General features: G+C 37.7%; 1 protein-coding gene across 5 annotated transcripts in view; it reads right to left on the bottom strand.

Moving 5' to 3' along the window:
• Positions 1-5,578: 5,578 nt before the first annotated feature.
• rimkla (ribosomal modification protein rimK-like family member A) overlaps positions 5,579-27,007 on the bottom strand; it is a 100,984-nt gene continuing 79,555 nt past the window's right edge. For 4 of the 5 annotated variants that reach the window (XM_060851872.1, XM_060851870.1, XM_060851869.1 and 1 more), the window contains 4 exons: positions 19,154-19,384; positions 18,470-18,556; positions 17,563-17,766; positions 11,328-13,313 (listed from right to left, as the gene is read on the bottom strand). In XM_060851872.1, coding sequence (XP_060707855.1) covers positions 12,817-13,313; positions 17,563-17,766; positions 18,470-18,556; positions 19,154-19,384 — 1,019 coding nt within the window. In that variant the 3' untranslated portion in view covers positions 11,328-12,816. Of the gene's footprint in view, positions 6,660-11,327; positions 13,314-17,562; positions 17,767-18,469; positions 18,557-19,153; positions 19,385-27,007 lie in introns of those variants that run through there. The other variant, XM_060851873.1, reaches the window with a different exon arrangement.

The raw sequence follows: 27,007 nt of genomic DNA, 5'->3' as shown, positions 1-27,007 counted from the left end.
GTCTCACAAACACCTTCCATAGGATACAGTATTTTTAAATATAATGATTTATAGACAAAAATTACAATTGTTTTACAGACTGCAAAATCTCTCAATCTGAAGTGATATATTTTAGTAGGAAGAACCAGGGTAGGAAATAGAAAGGAGTGCAGGAGCACATTGATCAATGGATGTCTGTGCACAAATTGTTGAAGGTGGCAAGACAGGTTGAGAAACGGATACAAGATCCTGGACTTTAAAAGCAATTAGGCTGATGAATTTTATATTTTTAAAAAAAAACCTCTAGTTCAGTTTCAAATGCTGCATTGCATTCAATTCTAGGCAGAATTGAAGAATGTGAAGGCAATTAGAGTTTGTATTAGAAAGATTTATGATAATGGTTCCAGGGGACTTCAGACACTTGGAAAAATTGGGAGCTTCAAAAGTTCCCTTCAGGGAAAAGAGGGTTGAAATAAAATTTAACAGAGGTGTTCAAAAACCAGACAGAGAAGTTAGAGAGAAACTGCTCCCATCAGTGGAAGGATCAAGAACTAATTCATTCTTTTGCCAGTAATCGTTAAAGGTGACACAAAGAAAACATATTTATGCAGCAAGCATAAAGTACTTTCAGAGAACACCGGAGTGAGTTACTATCCTGGCTTTCACAAAAGAAGTGGTAAGGGCCATAGGGAGTGTTGCTGAATAAAATCAACCAAGCAATAGTCATTAATGCCGGTTGGATGGGTATATGAATAGGAAGAGTTTTGAGGGGTATGGGGCAAGTGCTGGCAAATGGGACTAGATCAGGTTGGGATGTCGGGTCAGCGTGGATGAATTCGATCAAAGGATCTGTTTCTGTGCAATATGACTCTATGATGAATTGTATATTTATCTGAAGGGCAAGTATTTACAGCGACATGGTGGCTAAGTGATTAGCACTGCCGCCTCACAGCACCAGGGTCCCAGATTCAATTCTGGCACCTGGTACTTGTCTGTGTGGAGTTTGCACATTCTCCCAGTATCTGCATGGGTTTCCTCCCACAGTCCAAAGATGTGCAAGTCAGGTGAATTGGCCATGCTAAATTGCCCATAATGTTAGATGCATTAGTCAGAGGGAAATGGGACTGGGTGGGTTACTCTTTGGAGGGCCAGTGTGGACTTGTTGGGCCAAAGGGTGTTTCCACACCATAGGTAATCTAATCTAATCAGAATTACAGGTGGGTAAGTGGGACTGGCTGAATTACTGCAACCATTTTACGCACTGAAAAATCCTACCTATAAATAGCAGTTAGAGAAATTACTTATTACTCTCTTTTTAGGTTGAGGGAGAAGCGTGGCTTGGATACCAAAACATGCACTACACTTTGAAATATTGTCACAGAACAAAGAATGTTCATCAAAACTGACAAGCTAGGTCTCAGTTTAACATTTCATTAACAGCCTCTTCAACCAAGCAGTAGTCATGAATGCCCCAGGAGTAGCCATGGAGATAGATGGGTTTATAAAAGACAAAGCAAACAGAAATCAGCTGACAAGTACATTTGACCAAATAAAGAGTAGAAATACAGGAAACACAAAAGTTTAACTACACTAGTTAGCTAATCATATTGGAAATTTATAAAGTTCAATTTATTTTCACAAGGAGAATAATACAGTATTTCTGCTGTACTTGAATAGGCAATTTCAATACAGTAAAATACCTTAACTGAGATGAGTAAAGTAACATTTCTGGAACTTCATCTGATATATGGCAGACAAAGCATTAGAACAGTGACAGGTATTGTCAGAAGCCATTTTCTTTTCCAGGCACCTTATTTCACTATCAAAATGTCATGGTTGAGCCCAATCCTATCCTTCCCAGATGTTTGAAAACATTTGATTAGATTAGATTAGATTCCTTTTGGTAGCATCAAGTTCTATAAGTAGAATAGCAAGTCCATAATTGCCCACAGTACACTGGTAACTATTGTGACCCACTTCACGGCATGGTTAGAACATTACAGTGCAGTACAGGCTCTTCGGCCTTCGATGTTGCACCGACCTTTGAAACCAATCTGAAGCCCATCTAACCTACACTATTCCATTTTCATCCATATGTTTATCCAATGACCATTTAAATGCCCTTAAAGTTGGTAAGTCTACTACTGTTGCAGACAGGCATTCCATGTCCTTACTACTCTCTCCGAGTAAAGAAACTACCTCTGACATCTGTCCTATATCTATCACTCCTCAATTTAAAGCTATGTCCCCTCGTGCTAGTTATTACCATCTGAGAAAAAAGGCTCTCACTGTCCACTCTATCTAATCCTCTGATCATATTAACTCTATTAAGTCACCTCTCAACCTTCTCACTAACAAAAACAGCCTCAAGTCCCACAGCCTTTCCTTATAAGACGCTCCCTCCATACCAAACAACATCCTGGTAAATCTCCTCTGCACCCTTTCCAAAGCTTCCACATCCTTCCTTGAATGCAGCGATAGCAACCATCTTACACTTTTCTACCTGACCACCCCACAGTACATCCTGTATAAAAACCAAATTGAATATCAACCATTGTCTTCAAATCTTCATCAATGATCATTGACTGGAACTGCCATAGTGTTAAAGGTTTAGATGGAGAGGAATTTCTTAAGTGTGTACAAGACAATTTTCTGATTCAGTATGTGGATGTACCTACTAAAGAAGGTACAAAACTTGACCTACTCTTGGGAAATAAGGCAGGGCAGGTGACTGAGGTGTCAGTGGGGGAGCACTTTGGAGCCAGTGACCATACTTCTATTCATTTTAAAATAGTGATGGGAAAGGATAGACCAGATCTACACGTTGAAGTTCTAAAATGAAGAAAGACCAATTTTGACGGTATTAGGCAAGAACTTTCGAAAGCTGATTGGAGGCTGATGTTCGCAGGTAAAGGGACGGCTGGAAAATGGAAAGCCTTCAAAAATGAGATAACAAGAATCCAGACAAAGTATATTCCTGTCAGGGTGAAAGGAAAAGCTGGTAGGTATAGGGAATGCTGGATGACTAAAGAAATTGAGGGTTTGGTTAAGAAATTGAGGGTTTGGTTAAGAAAAAGAAGGAAGCATATGTCAGGCATAAAGGAGAGTTTGAGTGAATTCTTAGAAGAGTATAAAGGAAGTAGGAGTATACTTAAGAGGGAAATCAGGAGGGCAAAAAGGGGACATGAGATAGCTTTGGCAAATAGAATTAAGGAGAATCCAAAGGGTTTTTACAAATATATTAAGGACAAAAGGATAACTAGGGAGAGAATAGGGCCCCTCAAAGATCAGCAAGGCGGCCTTTGTGTGGAGCCAGAGAAAAAGGGGGAGATACTAAGTGAATATTTTGCATCAGTATTTACTGTGGAAAAGGATATGGAAGATATAGACTGTAGAGAAATAGATGGTGACATCTTGCAAAATGTCCAGATTACAGAGGAGGAAGTGCTGGATGTCTTGAAATGGGAAAAGGTGGATAAATCTCCAGGACCTGATCAGGTGTACCCGAGAACTCTGTGGAAAGCCAAAGAAGTGATTGCTGGGCCTCTTGCTGAGATATTTGTATCAATAGTCACAGATGAGGTGCCGGGAGGTTGACAAACGTGGTGTCACTGTTTAAGAAGGGCGGTAAAGACAAACCAGGGAAAACAAATCTTAGCAGGATTTATACACTTAATGGTAACAACCTAGGGAATGTTGCTGAACAAAGAGACCTTGGAGTACAGGTTCAAAGCTCCTTGAAAGTGGAGTCGCAGGTAGATAGGTTAGTGAAGAGGCATTTGGTATGCTTTCCTTTATTGGTCAGAGTATTAAGTACAGGAGTTGGGAGGTCATGTTGCGGCTGTACAGGACATTGGTTAGGCCACTGTTGGAATATTGCATGCAATTCTAGTCTCCTTCCTATCAGAAAGATGTTGTGAAACTTGAAAGGGTTCAGAAAAGATTTACAAGAATGTTGTCAGGGTTGGAGGATTTGAGCTATAGGGAGAAGCTGAACAGGCTGGGGCTGTTTTCCCTGAAGCGTCGGAGGCTGAGGGGTGACCTTATAGAGGTTTGCAAAATTATGAGGGGCATGGATCGGGTAAATAGGCAAAGTCTTTTTGCTAGGGTCAGGGAGTCCAGAACTAGAGGGCATAGGCTAAGAGGGGAAAGATATAAAAGAGACCTAAGGGGCAACTTTTTCACACAGCGGGCGGTACGTGTATGGAATGAGCTGCCAGAGGAAGAAGTGGAGGCTGACACAGTTGCAACATTTAAGAGGCATTTGGATGGGTATATGAATAGGAAGGGTTGGAGGGATATGGGTCGGGTGCTGGCAGGTGGGTCGAGATTGGTTTGGGATATCTAGTCGGCATGGACGGGTTGGACTGAATGGTCTGTTTCCATGCTGTATATCTCTGACTCAGAGGAATTTTCATGCCTCAACCACCTTCAACACTTTTTGCAAATGGTCCTCAAACTTAGTATGTCTCTACAGATTTTCATCACCCATTTTTAATTCCCAATATCCAGGGGTCACAACTGACCAGAAACATAACTGGCCCACCATATTCATAAAAGTAGATTAGTCTATTTCATCTCAACTCCCCAGAGCATTTCCACCATATGTAAAATAGAAACTAGGGCGGAATGTGATAAAACACTCACTACTTTTCCAAATGAATGCAGCTTCAGTAACATTTCAGGGCAAAACAGCCTCCTAAACCTACAGCTCCTACTGCCTAGAAGGCATGGATAGCAAGCAAATGGGAAATCACTACATTCAAGTTCCTCTCCAGATCGCACCAGCCTATTCAGGAATAAATCCTGATTTCGTTAATGTTGGATCAAACTCTTGGAACTCCTTCAAAAGAGTATTGTGTGAATACCTTCACCTCTTGGACTACAGAAGATTAAGGCAGTTGCTCACCATCATCTTCACAACGGGATTTTTTTTAAAAATCACAGTATAGAGCAGTAGTCTCAATTAATAAATTGCTTTCAAATGTGATACCTGGCTACCCTGATCTGAGAGTGTGATCTCAACAAAGATTTGAATATCTTTGCAATAGAATATGTTGCACATCTTCTTGAATACTTTGAAGGGAAACATGGCAGTAAGTATGGAATATCTACCAAATTGCAGATTAAACTGAAAGTAAAAGAAAGTAATTGCAATTTTTTTATTTTTAAAATACATGCAGTGAATAAACTTACTTTGGTTTGCATCAGAAATTATCAAATAGGAGCTCTACAAGGAAAGTGTGATATCTATAGCCAAAAGTGGAAACAAGCATAAACATAGAACAATGTAATCTGAAGTGTTTCCTACTGCATTGCAAATGAATAAAAGTATTATTAAATTGAACTTTGCAGGAATGGCAGAACATATGGCAAGTTATATTTATTTCCCTTGTCTGCTTATAATACCTGCAGTCCTGGGTTACAAAAGTCCAGAGAAAATAGAAAACCCACTTCTTAGTAAATTGTATAAATGACCATTTAATGTCAAAAATGTGGGACGGAAAAGTGCTTTTAATTGTCTGCAGAACCAAAGTATCTTGTGTTTGGTGTAATTACCTATTTATCCATTTTAAGAAAAATGAAAGAAACAACTCAGTTTATTTGATTATTTTCATTTTAATGAGTCATTTTATTACATTCTAAAAAATGAAACATAAGTATATGTACAGTATTCACCATGATCAATGTGACTAACACCATATCCTTGGCTTTCCAACTGGCTATTCAAGTACCAGTAATTGGCCAGCTTCACCAACACTTGGTCAGTTTGCACACTTGGTAGGAGTTTCACTTTCAAACTGCAACATCAATAAACATTCTTTCTTTTGAAAAGGTTGCTATCAAACCCAATCTACACCTTAGCATTTAGAGTGTTTACTGATGTTTACAAAATGTAGTGTTTCACAGTTTGTATTACTGATGTGACTCTTTCTCTTCATTCATTCACCACTGGTCTGGCTGTTCCCCAAAGACTTAAATATAAAACAGCGCAGGAAAAACAACTGATGGACACAAGCATTATGCTAAACTTCTATAGTCTCCACAAACCAATACAAATATTTTATTTGTTAATGAAGGAGAAGTCTCCTAAATGGAGGTAATATCAACTGTTGCTTTACCCTGCATAGTTTAAAATTTCTCTCCCCTTGTACCAAATCTTTAAAATGATTTGAATTTATTTTAAATTATACAATTCTTGAAACAAAAGATCATAGGTATTTTTGTACTTAGAATTGTTCAGTCCTCAGTGCAACCCAAGTCACCACCCTGTCTACTGAAACAATGAAAGTTGGTTTAAAACTCCACATAAATTTGGAAGCAAGTTAGATATTTAGGAGTTCAGTTTACCATTCTAAAGATCATGAAACCCCTACCAAGCATTCTTAATCTTATTAGTCCTTCAAACTTTCAATCACCACATGTCAATCCACTTACCAGTTAACCACACTGACATCTGTACATTCATGAAAGACATGCAGGCTCTCTCTCTCTCTCCCCCAGATACATACACACACATAAAGATAATGCATAACATATAATGCAAGTAGTAACCCACAACTGCACTAAGATTTTCCAAAGGAGTCGAATAATGCAGAGTTTGTGTCCTGATGATAAAACTAAAACGCTGAGACAAATTTTTGGACACAGGATGGCCTCTGTGTGAACAGGGAGCAAACCTGAAATATTATCATCAGAAAATAAGTTACTATTCATTTTATTATACCTTTGGGCTACAGTCACACAGCTGTAAAACAAACAGCAGCACAATCATGTTGTGCAGGTAGCATGTCAAGAGGCACTGGTTTTACAAAAGGAAAATTCCTTGCTTCAGACTCCTCGAATATTCAAATGATGGCCCGACGGATAGGTACTTAATAACCAATAGTAAAAATGATTTTTAAAAAATTTATAATAAAGTGTATAAAATATCCTGTTTGTGTCAAAAATACAAGAAAAGTTTACAATAGTTTATAAACCTGCAAATTCTAGCTGCCATTTGGACAAGATCACAAAAACAGGAGATAAATTCAGATCTATAAAAATTTTCAGCTGATATATAAAGGTACTTTTGGTGCTGATCACTACCAATTTCCATGCCATCCAGAACTGCAGCCCAAGGGTTTAATGGATTATTTTAAACAGAAAGTATTTTTCTGTAATGTTTTAAATGTCACAGTCAATATTTTTACAACTCTCAAAACCTTGATGCTGAAGAGAGCCGACCAATTCTATAGGATCAGATCTTAATCAAAGCCCACTATGCAATATGTGCAAGCATAATATATAACCGATGATACATACACTGAATACAAACCACTGGCTGAAATGAGTCACCTTTTAGTTTACCTTAAGGAAATCACCATTAAAAGTTGATTTCCAGATCATACACACATGACTGTAATGGAAAATTCTGCACTTAAATGTTGTTTTACCTTCTATATGATTATTTAAAACAAGTATAGTGCATATATCCCAAATAATTTCTCTGATGATAGTTACATAGATTTTCAGGCTTTGGTAATTCAAATCAGTTCAGCTATGTCTCCAGGATATGTTATCAAGAGTATTTGGTTGCACAACTGCCTTTTACACAAATTCACTGATATCCTTTGACTATTGTGTCAATTACATTTGAACAAGGCACCCAATCTTACATGCTCACAATCACACATCAAAAGCAATCTTGCTCCAAACACAATGTTCTACAGGGAAACAGTCAGTGAAACTGCCAGTAAATTCAAACTTCACAGCTGTACAGTTCAGTGCATTGGAACACTCACAGCTTACTTTTACAATGTACATTTTCAGACCTCTCCCTCCCACCCCTCCCCAAATGTTTAAAGAACACTGAGCATTTATGAAATAAGCAGTAAAAGCATAAACTCAACAGTTTTTGGATGTTCAAATATTTTTTTTCTCTTAAATACAAGTTAAATTTAATTCCTAACTACATATGTATAATATTCTACTCATGCCTGGAGAATGGGACAGGGCTGCCTCTCCTGCTCTCACTCATTATATCTGTAAACACAATGGAATGTCAGGATTTATAAGGCTGCCTCTGTCTTACACTCTGTACAATGAACTGCTTTCAAATCTGTATATATAGAGACCATATTAATGCTGTAAAAGATCTACAATTGAGGTTGAAATCTCAATTCTAGGGGCTCATACTTCAAAAGTTTCCAGTGCAGTGCTTTGTTGCTTTGCCAAAGTTGGGCTTGTAAATTCATCCCACAGTTTTTAAGTATCATGGAAAGAAGACTATCCATCAGGTAAAATAAATATTTATTGGTCAGACAAATGTAAACATTCTGCAGTAATATTTCTGTTTGGATGCCCACAATTCTAAGGAAAGGTAGAACACAGAGAAACTGAATAAATAGGGTCAAATCTCTTCCCTCGCCTCCCGTACACAAAAAAAAATTGTTTTAGAATCATCAGTGGGGGCAGTTGCAATTTTAAAAAAGAAAAATTAAATTTTAGTCTCAACATACATCAATTAAATGATTTCAATAGAATTGACATAATACGATTAATTAACCTTGCCAGCCTGTTAACTGCATTTTACATGAGAACACATTTTGTACACAGTATATTTTTCTTCTCCCTAACCCCCTTTACAATTTTAGGTTAATTTTAAAAGTACAAATTATTTTAAAATTTATTTTCTTACTGTATCTGACTGCTGCAGAACAAAGTTATATGCTAACTTATTCAATTAGCTTAACTTACTGTGATCAGGATATATCCTATGCACAACCATTATAAACACCAGCCAGTCGTTTTACTCAGTTAAAACAATACATAAAATCAGCAAATTCTTTAACTGACTGAAACATTTGTGGGAGCGTGCACCAACGATATATAAAATGTTTCCTTTACCTTTTTAAATATTTTTATGCTTCAAACCTTTGGAGCTCTCCTTGCCCGTGCCCACCAGAATAACCAGGAAGGTTAAATAGACTTCATACTATTATATGCCATCTTTATTCAAACGTGAAAGGTTTCCACTCCTTTGCATGCTGTTAAGTTAAATTACAAATTACATGGACAGAAAAACAATTGTCAAACAGTTCTGAATCTCTCAACTGAATGTGCATACCAATGTTCGTCTGCCACTCTTGACTCTCAACCTCAGCTTTTATTCAACTTATCTGAACAGTGGACACAAAAACATCAGCCACCTCTTGACTTTCAATACCAGCAACCTCCCTGCTCATTTAATCAATTTACCTAGTGCTGGACACAAAAACAAACAAGCCCATATCATTTGAAGCATAGCTCTTCCCAGGTTGGCTACTGGAAATGTCTGTGAAAACATTCATTGGCTTGAAACTCATTGTTATTCCCTCAAAATGGCTAGATAGCTAACTACACTTTATTCCAAATCAAGAAATACTGTGGCCATTAAATAATATTTTTACAACATTCAATTTACAAGTAACCTGGAAACTCCTTTAGAAAGGATGTCAAGGTAACCTTTTTCTTTTGGTGGTTGGGGTTGGGAGGAGTGGCAACATGGATAAGAAATGTGCACAGGCCTTTCTGTTAGTTTTACTTACATACATTCAAATAATAGATTTTTTAACTGAATGTTCTTCTAGAGAAATTGCATAACTTCTTCAGCCTAGGTAGCTTTATGTTTGATTTTTCACTCTCATCTTAACCCAAATGAGGACAAAGCCTACTGTTGGGTGACAGCTCCACTCAAAATGGCCTCTCCATTCTTAGTATGCAAGCATGAAAAGCAATGAATGCACTGTTTGACTTAAATAAGACAGATTCTTTGCAATTGTTCAAAATGCATTCATTGATATCAATCCCTTTGCCACTCCACCAGCCCAGACACAATAATCCCAGTAGTTGCATTCCAAAAAAGAGCTGGTTGGGTTTGAATGGTTCTGAATTTTCACTGGGGTGCATTCAAACATTAGAGAATTGTACATAAAACAAAAAAATCATGAATCTGCTTCAAGAAACTTAGTAAACAGTTTAAATTGATGAACCATGTCTTTGCTTCATTCTTGGATTCTGTGCTGTTTAGAAATATTGCCAGGGATTTTCAGGTCATTGACTCTGTTCCAGCTGCAACTGGCTTTGAGGCAATATATTCAACCAGAATAGTGTGTGAAACTTTTCAACAAAGCATGTAAGGCCTTGAAAAATTGCAGAAAGGTTTATCGGAAATGTTTCACAAGCTATTTTAAAAGTTAGATCGCATTATGCTCATTAATATTAAAAGGATTGAGAAGGATCATGTTGGATAGCTGGTGTGTTTCCAGAAGGAATTAGTTACATTTAATCAGAATGTTGTGCAAGCACAGTTAAATAAAATCTTAGTGTAAAATATACAGCAAGCAGAATATGTTCTTATGCTGTTTTAAGTGTGCATGCACCAACAGGCTGTGTTGACAGCTATCCTGTATAGTACTGGTACAAAGAGTACCAGCCACAGCCAGACTGCCCTTATATTAACAAGAGCCACATTATTTGAAGAATATGATTGGCCTTACTGAGCTGTGCAATCAGCTTACAGAAACACTTTCATTAAACTTATCTAAAATTCTGCAGTATTTCAAGTCAATCTCTGCAGGAATCTCAACCATGTTGAGTGACATATAACAGTAGATTCTGTGAACAAATCTGCTCAGGATTTCAGTTTTTCTTAATGTAACGTATACTCATAATCCTGCAAATTGTGGCATGCTTGTTTTTTTTAATGAGCATGTTATTTGTTTAACTTAGTTTGCACTAATCATTGTACAGTAATACCTACCACTTAACAGCCATTTTACCTGGATTTTTATCTTGTGAAATGAGACAGCAAGGATTTTGATCTAAGTTAATGAAGCTGTTGGTTTTTGTTTACTGTTCTAATATTCACATCAGCATGAGTATGAAAGCCTAACTACTGAAACCGAGTTATCCTATTTAAAATTATTTTAAACACTGCAAATGCTAGACTGTTTAAACTGCTTGTGAGCTTTGTGCTTGCTGACCCATATATTAACTGTTAAAGTTAATACCTTCAGTAATGTGTACACAAACTCACCAACACTATAAAAATCAGAAACTATATTGAAATATTTTAAAAGAAAAAGGAATATATATGCCCTTCATTCTGGGAGATACAATTTGTAAATACAGACACTACTTTTTCCCTGAAAGACTCAGCAGACTGCGAGAGGTTGTAGCTAGCTTCTGTAAAATCAAAAGGAGGACAAATCAATCCTCATACATTATACACCTTACAGATTTCACCTGTTGCGCAATACTGTGTATAAATATCAATACTCGCTATCCTGAATATATCATTTGATAATTTTTTAAAATCTCCCAGGGATTTTAATCTTGCATGTTTTACTTGATAAACCAGATCCAAAACTTTTGCAAAACCAGATGATGACAAAACAGCAATCAGCCAAATACATTTCATACCTTTCATATCTAGCATGATGCTCGGCTTTATGTGTTAGTATTCTAGGAGACAAGCTTCAACGAGACAACTGGCCCTTGTTTCTCTTTGACTACTATAGCACAGTATTAGGATATGCTGGCATTGATTTGCTAGCAAGTAAAATTAAAATAGTAAAGTGGAAATGGGGTGCAACAATTCAAAACATTTATTACACATATTAGCACGGCAACTCAAGTCAAGGGGATTTCTGTGTCGATGGACTAGAACATGTCTTACTTATTTCCCAAATATTTTTGTGCAGTCCAGGATTGTTTCTTCATAATCTCAATCTGAGAAAAACTGCATTTTATCAATTAAGTCAACAAAATATAGATTTCTTCAATGTTACAACCAAGTCTCAAACTGAGAAAAGCATCTAATTCACCTTCAATTACTTGACGTTGAGCAGAGAAACTATTTGTAAACAATCAGTTTACCATTGTTTATGACCATACCCCTCAACATGCACTGTTTATCCATTAACCTACCTGGATAGACAAATTCATGTGCCAAATTCCAAAAAAACAACTAAAAACAGAAAATGACATCAAATTCCTTTATATTTTAATATATTTTCTCTCAAATTACTTTCTGCAAAAGTTCATTTATTTCTAACCAACATTTTAATATCACTGTTCAAAAGTTATTTTGGGAGAAAAAGGAAGAGATAAGAATTGAAATAGTATGTGCTGACCATTTTGTTTAAACTGATTTTCTGTTTCTTCATATTTATGCCTTTGGTCTAGGACCAGCTAAAGGATCACAGCTTGAGTTGTTATATGCTCCAGAATGTTTTGAATGCCAGTTCAAACTGTTTTCACCAACAATACTGCTGTTGTAAGCAAATTGTAAACAAGGAAGATATAAAACTGCTATTCTAGTTAAGTGTGAGGTGCAGTTCATTGCAGAGAGGCAAGATTTTGATTTCAAATGCAGAATGTACTCAACCTCAATCATGGTAGGAATGGAAGATGTCAAGCAGAGGCTATGCATTTCTGAATATGAACTGATGAAAGATCTTCTCCGGAACATTAACCAGTCCTTGTCTTTCTGATAATTACTATTTTTTTTATTGCCAAGGCAATACTTTTTAACTAAGCAACTGAAACCATATTACTGAGTAATTGAAATAGTTTATCAACTGCAACCTCCACTGTGGCCCCAGTGACACTGAGGCTACATAACCCATTGCCCAGGAGTGAGTTAATGGCTATAATATCATTCAGGGCTATTCAATATACCCAGATTTGATACAATTTACTCTCATATTAACCATGAAGTATTCTGTCCATCAATTCCTTTACTGTTTTAACCACAGTTCAGCTGGGAAAGCTGCCCTGTTTGATTTACCGATTAGGAATGGTTCCTCAGCCTCACTCACTCAATAGTTTCATTTCAGTATTTATGAGATTGTTCATATTGTAGCCTGTCTCAGGCAGGACAGTCTGCATGGACCGGGAAGCAGCAGTGTCAGAATCTCTGACCTCCACTATTTCAGGATCACTCTCACTAGAACTTGAACCCACACTCATGGTGAACACACTCTCAGGGATGGCACTGACTGAAGCCCCCACCTCTGGCTCACTTGTTTCACTGGCACTTGAAACAACAGAAAGAAGCGACATCTTTCTGGTCAGTCTGCTTGGCAGCAATGACAGGGCATAGTCTGCTATGATACCACTTACATCCAGATTGCAAGCTTTATCAAAGGCCCTGAAACCTACATTTGCATTTGCTTCACACACTACAAAAGAACCGTCATCTTTCCTGAGCAGATCGATACCGCACACATCCATGCCCAGAATATTGGAGACCTGGATTGCCAGCTGTTTGCCCTGCTCACTCAGTTGATACATCACACCAACACCACCTATGAAACAAAAAAGAGAGTATAAGTTCTGAACTTTCCAGAAAATTAATAATTATCATTAACGCAACACAGAAAAAGAGTATGAGTAAAATAATCTGTTGGCAAATGACCAAGTAAGCTTTCTATGTTACAGTAAAAAATGAGGTCTGCAGATGCTGGAGATCACAGCTGCAAATGTGTTGCTGGTCAAAGCACAGCAGGTTAGGCAGCATCTCAGGAATAGAGAATTCGACGTTTCGAGCATAAGCCCTTAATTAAAGCTTGAATCACTGCTGTGCAGTAAAGTTTAGATCTCCAGTCTTAACTCATTTTGTTTTACAGGAGAGTAAGTTTCCATAATCTGTCAGGTTCCAGATAATAATCAGCAATTTTGCTGATCTTGAAATGAAGAACAGTCATCTCTCCTTTGTGTCTGTTTCTAACTACCGATGATTTCCAAATTTCTAAAAACAACTTTTTCTTTATACTAATCTCTCTTTTTAAAATAAAAAAGAGAGTAAAGTATTCTCTGGATGAGAGCAATTCCACCGAGAATGCATTTATTATCGACCTTATGCCTCCTGAAGAACAACTGCAAATTGATGATGGACTTCCACAGGGTGAAGTCGTGAATTTCAGCTGTAGTTTGGAATAGTGACATATGTCCAAGGCAGTAATCGTCCGTGACGTGGGATGAAAACATGAATGTAATCTATCTGTCATTATTTTGCTGTCTTGACCTTCACAGTAGTAAAGGTCACAAAGTGGCTGCTGAACTTTGCTGAGCTGTTCGAAGACTCTGTAGAACACAAATACTGCAAGTTGGATATGCTGATGGTGGAGGAGATAGATACTGTATCCAGTCCAGTGACCAGGGCAAAAATTAAGTTAACTGGATCCTGGATGTATTGAGCTTCTTGAGTGTATGAACAGCTGTACCTCCTCAATTGAATAGGCTTCTCTGAAACAAACCTGATTTGAGCCTTATCAGTGATTGAGGGGTTTTCATGGGATCAGGAGGTGCACTACTCATTGGAACTTCTGTCCTATCTTTGTACCTATAGTGCCTTGATATGGCTAGTCGAATTTGGTTTTGGTCTTTGGTGGCTCCACCAAGATGCTGATAATGGTGCTGAAGGTCAGAGAAAAGCGGTTTTGCCCCTTTTTTTGGCTGGTGATGGCCATTACCTTGAATTTACATAGTACAAATATTACCTGCATTCATCTGTCCAACTTTGGACCTTGTCCAGATCCTCATTAGGGCTTCTTTATCAGAAGAATTGTGAACAGACTGGAACACAGAATTACCAATGTAAATCCACTCTCTTGCCCTTATATTAGGAATGAAACTGATGAACTGACTGAAGAAGTCTGTGCTGAGGTCACTTCCTCGTAGTAATCTTGTAATAATGTCTTAAGGTTGCAACGATTCCCACCTGACAATCGACAAATATTTTTCTTTGTAGCTGCATTGATTCCAATTGCTGTAGACCTTCTGTTTGACTGTCAATGACTTCAGTCTCTTTAGGACATTACATACTATCCAATACTACCTTTCGTCAGCAATATAAGCAAACTCTCGCATTTTAATCATACGACACATTGAACTGTCATGGAAAGATTGAACTGAAATGGAAGATGCTGTAAACTTTTAATGCAAGTTTTAAATAGTAGGAAAAAAAACAATGAAATCTTACAAAACTCTCAGATAAGAATTAACATTAAAAAATGCAAGTCATCAGGTGGAGGGGCACTATCTCCATAAGAAATAAACTTTAAATCATCAAGATTCACTTAAAGGAAATTAAATATTTTTAAGTGCGCCAGAATATGCTACTAATATAATGTATCTTGGTAACCAAACGTATAAGTCACCAAATTTACATAGAGACATAATTAATATTTGCTAAGAAGAGACAAGAAGTTGAAGCCTTTCACCTTGCACTCATCAGGACTTAAATACAAGAAAACTAACTTCAGAAAATAAATAATTTATACAGCATGGCTCTGATTGGTAAAGGCAGTACTGTGGGATGCAGCAGGAATTGGTTGTCTCCATAATTCTTTCCTCGTTGAAAAATATGCGACATGTAGACATATTCATTTTGCCTCCAAAAAAACAGGTTCATGTGCAAGAATAAATGGAGACCACAAAATGCAGAAATGAATCACTGAGTACCACTGCAAATGTTGTATTGTTGTATAATTCATAGCTCAATCGGGATTATTTAGTAATATTGCCAAATAGAAAAATCACACCTAATATTTTCTGAGTTTTGCAAGGATTGGTCGAGCACAGTCAGCATGCTTCCTGCCATGGACAAAGGTACATTTTGGTTTGATACATTTGCCACCGATTCGGATGTACAGCTTATAGGCCTAGCATTACATTGACACTATAATTCATATACAACATTACTCATTTGTCTGGGAGGCAGAACTTTATTTTGGTTAACAGCAGTGTCCTGGAGGAAATGACTCATCTTTATTGCAAAAAGTGTGTCATGACTCAATTGGGAAAAGTGGGCTGATAATCGAAACCCACTATTCCACAATCTGTTACAAATACATATCTACCCAATTAAAACACCAAGGTAACCAACTTGCCTGAAACTGACTGCTATTCAGGACAAACTAATTCACACCAGGTTTCATCATTAACGGAAAATAGCTATTTATTGTAAGAAAATTCATTCTTTAACAAAGACCAAAAATGGATGACTGATTTACCACTATGCAACTTAAGACAAACCCCAAATATATATACATTCATTCAGGAATATGGCAGACAATAATAGATGGTTTGACAGAAATATTATTGGTGGAAAATATAGACAGTGAAAACAAATGAGATAGAAACTATAAATAGGATTAGGCCACTTGGCACTTCAAGTTTGCTTTGCCATTCAGTAGGATCCTGTTGACTCTCTATCTCAATGTTATATTTCCTTTTCCTTTCTATACTCCTTGATATCTTTAAAAGTTTAAAAGTTGTTTTGGTAAATATATTTAGTGACTTGCCCTCCACAACCTGAAAATAGTCAAGAATTCCACCGGTTAATTATGCTTTGAGTGAAGAAATTATTCCTCATCTACAGTCCGAATTCTGTTAAATTCTGTCAAAGTCCAGACTAGTAGAGTGGATGACTTGTTTCTCATAGTTCTTTTGCTTTTCAGCAACAATGATACTGTAGTGTCTGCACGGCAATGGTCCATATTCAAAGAGATCTCTCTTTGTTTGCAGGCTTCTGGATAACTCTAGGTGCACTGCCTTACAGGTCTACAAAGCTGCATCTTAAGAAGCATATTCCTAATCTATTGCTCGGTAGTTTTTTTAACTCAAATATTCCTGATGCCACTCTGTCACAAAGTATCACATCATGGTTCCAAAACGTGACATTATTTTGTCTAATTAAAGCATACACCTCCCAAATCCACTTGGTCTTGAAACTGTGAAATCTCTCCTGGTGCTGTACTTTTAGCTGTATAGCACTGTCCAACTTCATTTTCAGTTTATAATTCTAAAGGGAAAATATTTGGCTCCTTACAAGTAGCTAAGTCATGCTTTATTAATTTTTGTTCCTTTTCTAAAGATTTTTCTTCTTGTGGTTAAGCCAATGAGTGCAAGATGAAAAGCTTCAACTTTACCTTTTCTTTGGCAACAATTAAGTTCTGTACTCCTTCTAGATGAAACAATAGTTTATTTATTTAAATTTACTACAACATATTCGCTCATCACAATGCAATCTACTTTACATGTGACGGGTGATCATTTTTGGAACAGCTCTGTTCAGTCCATGAACAGAGGCTCAGCATCATGTTTAACTATCATTTCAACTCTCCATCTTATTCTCACATTGAACTCTGTCCTTGGCCTCCTGAATTTCAATTAAACTTGAGGACCACCATTCCATCTTTTAACGAGACATTTTCCAACCTTCTAGAGTGAACAATGACTGATATTAAAGTTATAGCATCAGGTAGCAAACCTGCCATATGTGGTGCCCATAATCAAGCAACCCTGCGAGATCACATATAGTACAATTAGAGCAAGTCAACATCCTGCAGTGACAGCACCAATATCAATTCCAGAACTTAATCATTCCCAAATCAACTCCACTACTCCGAACCATCTGACACAAAGCCAAGGATTAAAGCTGGTATTTATGGTGTGTATTACTATATCATGTAATAATTACATATTGCCTTTATTAATGGTGCTAGTGAGAGAGCCACAATATTCTAGTATCTATGAAGTGCAAAATCTCACCTAATGAGCAGTTGCTTTGCATTCTACCATCAGTGGAGCATCGCAGCATTGCACCAATCACACGGCCTCCTACCAGCACCACACGGATATCCTTCCCATGCGATTCTTTTACGTATTTCTGGAAAAGGTAGGGAGCATCATGTCGTATCAGATGAGATAAGTCAGACAAATGATGCTTGTCCCGTGCCAGGAACACTGCCTTCCCTGAAGAAAAAAGTACAGGCAACAGTCTGTTATGCATTTCAACAGACTATGTAATAAACCAATTCTGCTCAGGCAATAAAGACTGAAGTTATCATTCTGCATATACATAACACTAAAGACATAAGACATCATAGTATTTTACTTCATAATATTCTCATATAAACATAAATATCTATTTAGAGAAATGATTTAAATTTCCCTTTATTTTTCTTATACTAGTTCTTGCCATCCTACTGAATATCTGACACACACTGGTATCTCATAAAGGGGGATATCCTTATTGTCCTGGATTGCAAGAACATGAGCAGGTTAGTTGAGCATTGGGCTAGAACTGAGCAGGTCTTTGCCCAAATGCAAACTCAAGTTTATCACTGGGGGCACAGGGTGTTACACAGGAGCAAACATTTCTCTGATTCCACATCAGTTTTTTCCACTCCCTGCAAACCATCACCTCCACCCCTCCCAATAACTATCTCCAACTCCTGCAGCCCATCTGCGATGAGACAACTGCGACCTATTGTCGTGCCCAAATTCTATTGCAGGTGAGATCAGCTACCTCATCGCAGAGCAGAGGTTGTACCATCCTTCAATGATTTGATGTCTGTTCCTTAAAAAGGGATAATAAAGACCACAAAAACAAAATTTAAGTTTATGTGCCTTCACTTTATCTGTACTTAACTGCAAAATGAGAAAGAATTTATACCTCGATGACCTCGTGTATTTTTAACTACTACTGGATAACCCAAAGGCTCAGCATCATCGATCATTTTTGCAAAATTTTCATGACCACCTGTTATAAGAAGAAGAATGTTTTGAGGTTATTGGGCAAACAGAAATAAGATAATGGATACTTTAATTCCTGAAAGGAGAAAAGCTAATTGTCCCCTCTTTCCCAAATCTCTCAAGATCCAAAAAATAAATCAGCTTTAGAACAGTGACCTAAACACATTCCCATTACACATCTACATGTTTTTTTGAAAATACTAGCCCTGTATTTTGGTCATAATTACTAATTCTGGCAATTCAGGTTAGCTTTTCATCAGTTCTTAGATTAAAAAAAGAAACTGTATCAAATGCAACAACAAAGGTTTCAGGGACACACAGTACCCGTAATGACAAAAAAAAACCCATCAAGATCAAGAATGTAAGGATGTACATTTTATAGCGTCCAGCTTTCTTTCTCAACTTCAGGTCTACAGCTGAACAAGCAATAATTATGGGAAGTAACGACTGCAGGTGTCAGAGAAAGCTACAGCACACATTAAAGCGTGGACTGGCTTGTGACTAAATATTATTTCAGAGATTATTGTGTTCTTGTTTTCAAGAACAAAACATTGTTAAAGATTTAAAAGTTGCAAAAGTATTCTTAACATCTATTTATATATACCGTAAGAGAATGTATCAGGCAATGGTATTCCATGACCAGCTAGCTCCTGGAAAGTCCAGAACTTGTTAACGCAGTGCAATATGGCCTGAGGACGATTGGCCAGGCGACAGCCCATCTTTTCCAAGTGCCGCAGGAGCGTAATATCACTATCATTCTGGACTGAAGGAGTGGGAACTCGAACAACCACTACTTGAGGGTAACTGGTTACTGTTTCCTGTTTGATACGTAGTCCTGCAGGGAATAGAAGAGCCAACATTAATGCAACAGACATTAATGGCCAAAAGAAAACTTTTAGCAGGAGTACTATAGGCACCGTTCCCAATAAAATATTCTACTCACTCAGTTGCAAAACAGACGGTACAACAGGGCACAGAGTACCTGTTGATTGTGTGCGCTAATAATTCTCTCTGGTTCTCAGTTCAGGTGAGTAGGACATAGTGAGAACTGCAGATGCTGGACAGTCAGAGTGGAAAAGGTTCCCATCTGAAATGTCGACTCCCCTGCTCCTCCGATGCTGCCTGACCTGTTGTGCTTTTTCCAGCTCAACTTTTTATTCACTTAGCTCAGATGAGTTAACTTGAACTTATCAGAATTAGAGAGGAGAGTAAAACAGAACTCCTCCTACAAGTTGCTTTGGTAATTTCTCAGAGCAATAATCACCACCCAACAATGACAGCCATCTCACTCCCATCCCCTCCTCTTCATAAAGTCTACACTTATACTCCAACAAAGTCTTTAGAAAGGTATAAAAGTCATCAATAAATCTACAACAGATTTATACTGATTATTTCTTTGTACAGGATTCTGTAAATGAACAAGATTTGGCTCAGAGGCATGAAAGTATTTATTTTAGCACAAATTGCATTGGGAATAAAAGAAAGGAAAACTTGAAAATGTAGGAAGAGGAAAAGACAGACAGTTTCAAGTAGAGACTGTGTTATTTTCTGCACACCTAAGTTTCTGATCCTAGTTCTACTGACATGGAGTAACACAGGTTAATTGACTTATATACGTGAAATTACTGAGAAGGGAGAGAAAACGCACACTGAAATTATTGCACAAGTCATGAAATTGCTCTTGCACTCCATCCACTGGTTAATTCCGTGGAAGCCGTTCTCTTGACTAACTTATCAATGGTGAGACAGATGAAAAGGAAGGAGAGTTGCAAAAGGTCTATAGAAGGGAGGGAAAGTTTTCACTTTCCCTTTTAACTTTCACTGTTACAAATTACCACAAATAAATGAAACAATCATAGCACAGTCAGTTACAAGTGATATTTTTAGAATAAGATCCCTCTGATTAAATAAAACTATTTTCATTCTCTTTGGCAATTTGAACTATTGGACATGCAAGCATTGGGACGAAATCAAACTTGTGCTTATTTTAAAATGAATATATGATAGATTTCTTCGCAAACATTTGGCTTAAAACCAGTGAGACAAATTGTTCGACAAACTACTTGTGAGGAATCTATAAATTGGATTTCACCCAGTCCAGAAATGCATCATCTCTGCATTGTCTGATAGAATTTAGCACTGTGAAAGAAATTACATACCATCAGCTATGAAAAGGAGCACATGAAGCTGGTATCCAATCAATAGCTGTGCATTATGCTGAGAGCTGGGCCATGATAGAAGTACAGAATCTTTTCTACAGTAGAAGACACTATGAAGAGAACATGGGGTATAGGCTAGGAAGAGTGATGAACACTTAGGTCAGGAGAATTGTCTTACTGAAACAGTGCTGATGGCATTGTATTAGTGTTATTGGACTAGTAGTGCAGATAGTACATAGAACACAAAATAATACAGGCCCTTCGGCCCTCGATGTTGTGCCAGCCTTTTACCCTTCTAAGGTCAGGCTAAATTACATACCCTTCTTTGTACTATCTTCCATGTGCCTATCCAAGTTGCTTAAATGTTCCTTAATGTATCTGACTTTACTACTACTGCTGGCAGTGCATTCCATGCACCCACCACTCTGTGTAAAGAACCTACCTCTCACATCTCCCCTAAACCTTCCTCCAATTACCTTAAAATTATGCCCCCTCGGGAAAGTGTGACTGGCTATCCACTCTATCTATGCCTCTCAACAATTTGTACACCTCTATTAAGTCACCCCTCATTCTTCTTCGCTCAAATGAGATGCATCAACTCAAGCTCTGAAGAGACAGTGCAAATTCCAAAAAGGAAAGTGAGGAACTTCAACTAAGTAAATAAATCTGAAATTAAAAATTACTCTCAGTAACGGCGACCATCATACTACTGGATTGATGTAAAAATCCATCTGGTCTGCTAATGCCCTTTAGGGCCAAAATCCTACCAGCCTCAGCCATTCTAATCTGCATACCACACCTGACTGTCATAAATATAGCGGATTCTTAAATGCCCTCTGAAATGGCCTGGCAAGCCACTCAATTCTACCAATGGAAAAGTCTAATAAAAATGAAACAGGATGGACAATCCAGAATCAACATAGGCCTTGGAAATGACAGGGAAATAAATAAGTCATCCCTGAAAAGTTTTCCTTGCTAACATTTGAGGCATTGTGCAATAGTTGGAAAAGTTACCCCAAAAAATGTAAAACACCAGCCAACAGGGGAAAATTTATTTGATCTCCTCTTTACCAATCTACTTTTGACAGATGCATCTGTCTATGAAAATATTAATAGCAGTGACCATCACACAGATCTTCAGGAGATAGTCTTCCATCTTCATTCTGGGGGCACTTTACATTTTGTTCTGTGACACTACTATTGTGAAATGCAACCTGGTCATAAAATGAAGTGGATAACAACTTAGAAGAATATGAAACAACTGTTCTGTTCCCTAAATCAGATTCAACTACACCATTAGGTTTAAATTTTGATTGTGGTGTTCAGGATATTTTACTTTTGCTGAGTGTGGTGGAGAAAAGATGTACAACGGATATGTTTTGTGCAATCAAGTGAACATAATATCATTGGACATCCTTTAACTGTCTTCAGGATAGCATCAATTCTAAATCTTTCATACTGTGCTCTGGAAATGACAACACTATCCATTGAGGGGGAGACCAAGGATATGCAGATTACGTTAACATAATTAAAAGAATACAAAATAATTGCTGAGCTTCCTGCTACAAACGGTCTTTCAAAATCTGTCAAATTATAGTCAGGAAGCATCAATATTTCCCAGAGAGGTGATGTAAGCTTGGAAGCAGAGAGATACCCTGGTGGCTCTGACAAAGAATGGAAATGCATTGAATTTGAGATTCAGGAAATTAGCATTTAATCAGAATCATACAAGTTGGATTCAAGTTTCTCACTATGATAGTTGCACTGATTGTCAGTTTAATGAGCAAAAACAGTTGAATAAACTAAAAGGGTCAGAAACTTTAAACGCTGTTGCTTCAAAAGCAATGTACATACAGGCATGTATCTCAGAACTAGTCAGCAAGTGTGCCTCTCAAAATAGATCTGGAGTCTGTTACAATGGCTCAAAGCAATAAATGTTTCAATTAACACAAATACTAATCAGCTACTTGATGCAATCAGGTTTATCTTTTGATCTGAGGAAATAGGCATCAGTGAAGCAACTGTGACAAAACAAAGCAACTACAGCCCGAAGTAGGGATTTGAACCTGAAGACAAGAGTGTGAGAAAATGTTTCAGTTCATACCTTGACAATGACTTTACTGAAGCTGGATTGCTAGACTATTTATTTGACTTGGAACTGCAGGAAAGATCCAATTACTCTCATCCAAAAATTACTGACTCAGAAGCCAGGTTAAATCATATAATATAATAGTATCATCAATTCATAAAAGGTCCACAGCACAGAATTCAGCTCTTCAGCTTACTGAGTATGCGCTAGTCAAAAAACAAGCACCTAAGTATTCTAATTACATTTTCCAGCACTTAGCCTAGTCTTGAATGCCTTGACATTGCAAGTGCACATCTAAGTACTTTTTAAATTAAATGAGGCTTTCTATCTCTCCCATCCTTGCAGGCACAGAGTTCCAGATTCCACCATCATGCAGATGAAAAAAATGTTTTCCTCTGATCCTCACCTGGTCATTGATCCCTCCACCAAGGGAAAAACATTTCTTCCTATCTACCTCATCTATGCCCCTCATAATTTAAAACAATCTCAATTACGTCCCCCTCAGTCTCCTCTACCCGAAAGAAAACAACCCCAGTCTATCCAATCCTGGAATGCACTATCTCAGGCATTTGCATCCTTCCTTATAATGTGGATTCCAGACTGCACACAATACTCTGTGAAGAAAGTGGAGACTGCAGATGCTGGAGATCAGAGTCGAAAAGTGTGGCACTGGAAAAGTACAGGAATGATGAAGGACTCATGCCTGAAACGTTGATTCTCCTGCTCCTCAGTTGCTGCTTGACCTGCTGTGCTTTTCCAGCACCACACTTTTCAAATCAATATTCTAGCTGTGGCCTAACCAACATTTTATAAAGTTTGAGCATCACATCTCTATTCTTAAAATCTATGCCTGGACTAATAAGGCAAGTATCCCTAACCATCTGAGCCACTTTTTCTACTGGTCCCTCGAGGGACCAGTGAACACGTACACCAAGGTTCCATTGATCCTTGGTGCTTCCCAGGTTACTACCATTCCAACCTACTCTCTTGCCTTGTTTGTTTTCCTAAATGCATCATTTCACACTTATCCAAATGGAATGCCACATTTTCGACTGATTGCCTCACCTTATCAGTTAGTCTACATCTCCTGCGAACTCGGCTACCTTCCTCATTATCTACCATCCCACCAATTATTGTATCATCTGTGAACTTGGGGATCAACCCTCCTATTTGCAAATTTAAACCATTTATTTACACTTTATCGCTATCCTAATTGACAAGTATTAATTAATCATCATTACCATGCTCGTTGAACCCTCTGGCTAAATTGCTTAAATTTCACTCAGTGCCTTCAGTATTGGAGATTTAGACTGATCTGATTGAGATCAAAATATTACAAGTACTTGATCATACAGATATTACTTTCTTTGGAAGAACCAAGGGCCAGGCATAACATCTTCAAATTTTAACCATCATTTCGGAATACATCAGCAGCACTTTTTCACACTGAAGTGTAGTAAAATTCTGGAGTTCTCTTCTCATAAGACTAGGGATACCAGGGGACAACTGAAGTTTTCAAGACTGAAATTACAGGGCATTTATTAGGCAAGGATGATAAAGAGATAGGGAACTTAGGTGATCACCCATGATCTAATTGAATAGTCGAGTAAACTTTGGGGTGAATGGCCTACTGCTACTCCTAATTTCCTACTTTAAAAAAGTGTATTAACGGGATATCAACATGTTGGAAAACCCCATCTGTTTCCTATAGGGAGGGAAACTGCCATCCTCCTTACATGGTCTGGCACACATTTGACTCCAGACCCAAAGTAATGTGATTAACTCTCAACTACCCTCTGCACATTAGAGATGGGCAATAATGCTGACCTATCCTGTGATGCCTTCATCCCATGAATGAATAAATTTAAAAAGTCAGCGTTCAGCACATGAATGAAAATGAAGAAAACTATTTACTCTCAAGTATAAAATGTATTCTGTTCAACTAACAAACCGTTAACCCCTTGAGAATTCATTGTGGCTGGGAAACAGTAATTATTCAATGAAAAATGGTATGTCAGTTTGGAGAGGTGCCAGGATGAAGAGAAAATCAACTTATACATAGGCATTCCTACTTTCCTTTTTAAATTAAAAAGGGTAAAACATTGTTTGAAATGAGAGAGAAAGAACTCTTAAGATGCAAATATGTGTTGTGATAGCCAACCTATATGGAGACTCTCAATACAAATGTCAACAGCAGATTTCGAATAGATGCAACCCTCAGCTATTAACATTGCCAGACCCTATAAGGCCTTTACTTATACACTTAATGTAAGAATCCAAGTAGAAATAAAGGAATTGCTGAAAAATCTCAGCAGGTCGAGGCAGTATCTGTGGAGAGAGAAACAGTTAATGTTACAAGTTCAGTATGACACCTTTTGAGAAAATGTGGGATTGATCCCCATTCCAGCTGAGATAAACTTGAGACTTGCTTTCTTGCACCACTCTGAAAGTGGAAAGCAATGACAAACCACTACTGATGAAAACACCAATGAAAATGGCTCAGCATGAAATATGAGCATGCAATAAGCCAAAGAACTTTTTTTAGGCAGAGCACCAATACACTCCCGTATCAACAATTTAGATTTATACTACACCTTTAATATAGTAAAACATCCCATACAAATATAAATTTACGCACCCAGAAAAAGAAGTAGCATTTTTGATGCACAAGAAATTAGCTGCTTGCTTTACTTACCTTACCATTCACCTGAGCTTTTCAAAACTAGAAGATTCCCTCTTTCAAACACGTATACAATTACTGGTAAGCAGAGAAAGGCAAGATACATTTTTTGCATTTGGATTGACCTATCTCCTCCTATTCCATCATTCACTCTACCTTAAAGATGTGATTTGTTAAACCACCAACTTTGCTTTGAAATGCTTTTTTGTACCTTCAGTTCAGCATCTCTTTGAACCGGTGCTTGAGGATTTTGATTTGCTTTGGGTCTCACTGGGAAAAATGCAGTCTTGACTGCTGGACAAGAGTTTCTCAAGCAGAAACTCGCCACAAAGCCAGTTGCGCCAGTGACAAGTGCATTCTTGCCCTGGAGAATTCCAGTATAGACACTATGCTGGCGTACCAGTGTGAGCAATAAGAAGTCAACTGGTCCACAAGTGGAAATATCTATCTGCTTGGGTCTGATGCAGACACTGATGCTGCAGAATCAAATTCAGTTGACGCAGAAACAGAAATTGCTGGAAAACAGCTCAACAGGTCTGGCAGCACCTGTGGAAAGAAAGCAGAGTTAAAGTTCCAGGTCCAGTGACCCTTCTTCGAAAGTTCACAGATGCTGTCAAACCTACTGAATTTTTCTAGCAAGTTCTGTTATTGTTTTGAATTTCCGGCATCCACAGTTCTTTGATTTTAGGTTCAAATTAAGTGGATGCGCTTTTCTCCCTGATACAAGTGAAAATTCGGATAGAGGTAGTGTGTTATCTGAGATCAACATTATCTTTATTCGGATTAAGACACTGAGTACAGAGCCAACAGAGTATCTTGTTTCTGAGAAATACCTCTTGTCGTTAAGTTTAAAACTCAAAATGCTAGACTTTTCAGATGGCGTTTATAGATTCAACCACTCAATGTAAAGATTTCACATTGCTGGTGAGTTACTGTGATCGCAGATGCCTTATTCCAAATATAACATGAAATAAGGTAATGTTATGGCAAATAAGGTTAAGGAGAATCCAATGGGTTTTTACAAACACAAATTAAGGACAAAAGGATAACTATGGAGAGAATAGGGCCCCTCAAGGATCAGCAAGGCAGCTGAGAGAGCTACTAAACGAGTATTTTGTGTCAGTGTTTACTATGGAGAAGGACATGGAAGATACAAAGTGTAAGGAAATGGATGGTTCCATGTTGAAAAATGCCCATAGTACAGAGGAAGAAGTGCTGCATGTCTTGAAACACATAAAAGATGAATAAATCCACAGGACCTGATCAGGTGTACCCTAGAACTTTGTGGGAAGATAAGGAAGTGATTGCTGGGCCCCTTGCTGAGATATTTGTATCATCGATAGACATAGCTGAGGGACCGGAAGACTGAAAATTGACTAACGTGGTACCACTATTTAAGAAAGGTGGTAAGGATAAGCCAGGGAATTATAGGCTGGTGTGCTTGACGTCGGTGGTGGGCATGTTGCTGGAGAGAATTCTGAGGAACGGGATTAACATATATTTGGAATGAGAAGGTCTGATTAGGGATAG

Source organism: Hemiscyllium ocellatum, chromosome 37 (assembly GCF_020745735.1).
Source record: "Hemiscyllium ocellatum isolate sHemOce1 chromosome 37, sHemOce1.pat.X.cur, whole genome shotgun sequence".
Lineage (NCBI taxonomy): Eukaryota > Metazoa > Chordata > Chondrichthyes > Orectolobiformes > Hemiscylliidae > Hemiscyllium > Hemiscyllium ocellatum.
Note: the sequence above shows the minus strand (reverse complement) of the source record. Positions and strands in the feature narration are given on the sequence as shown.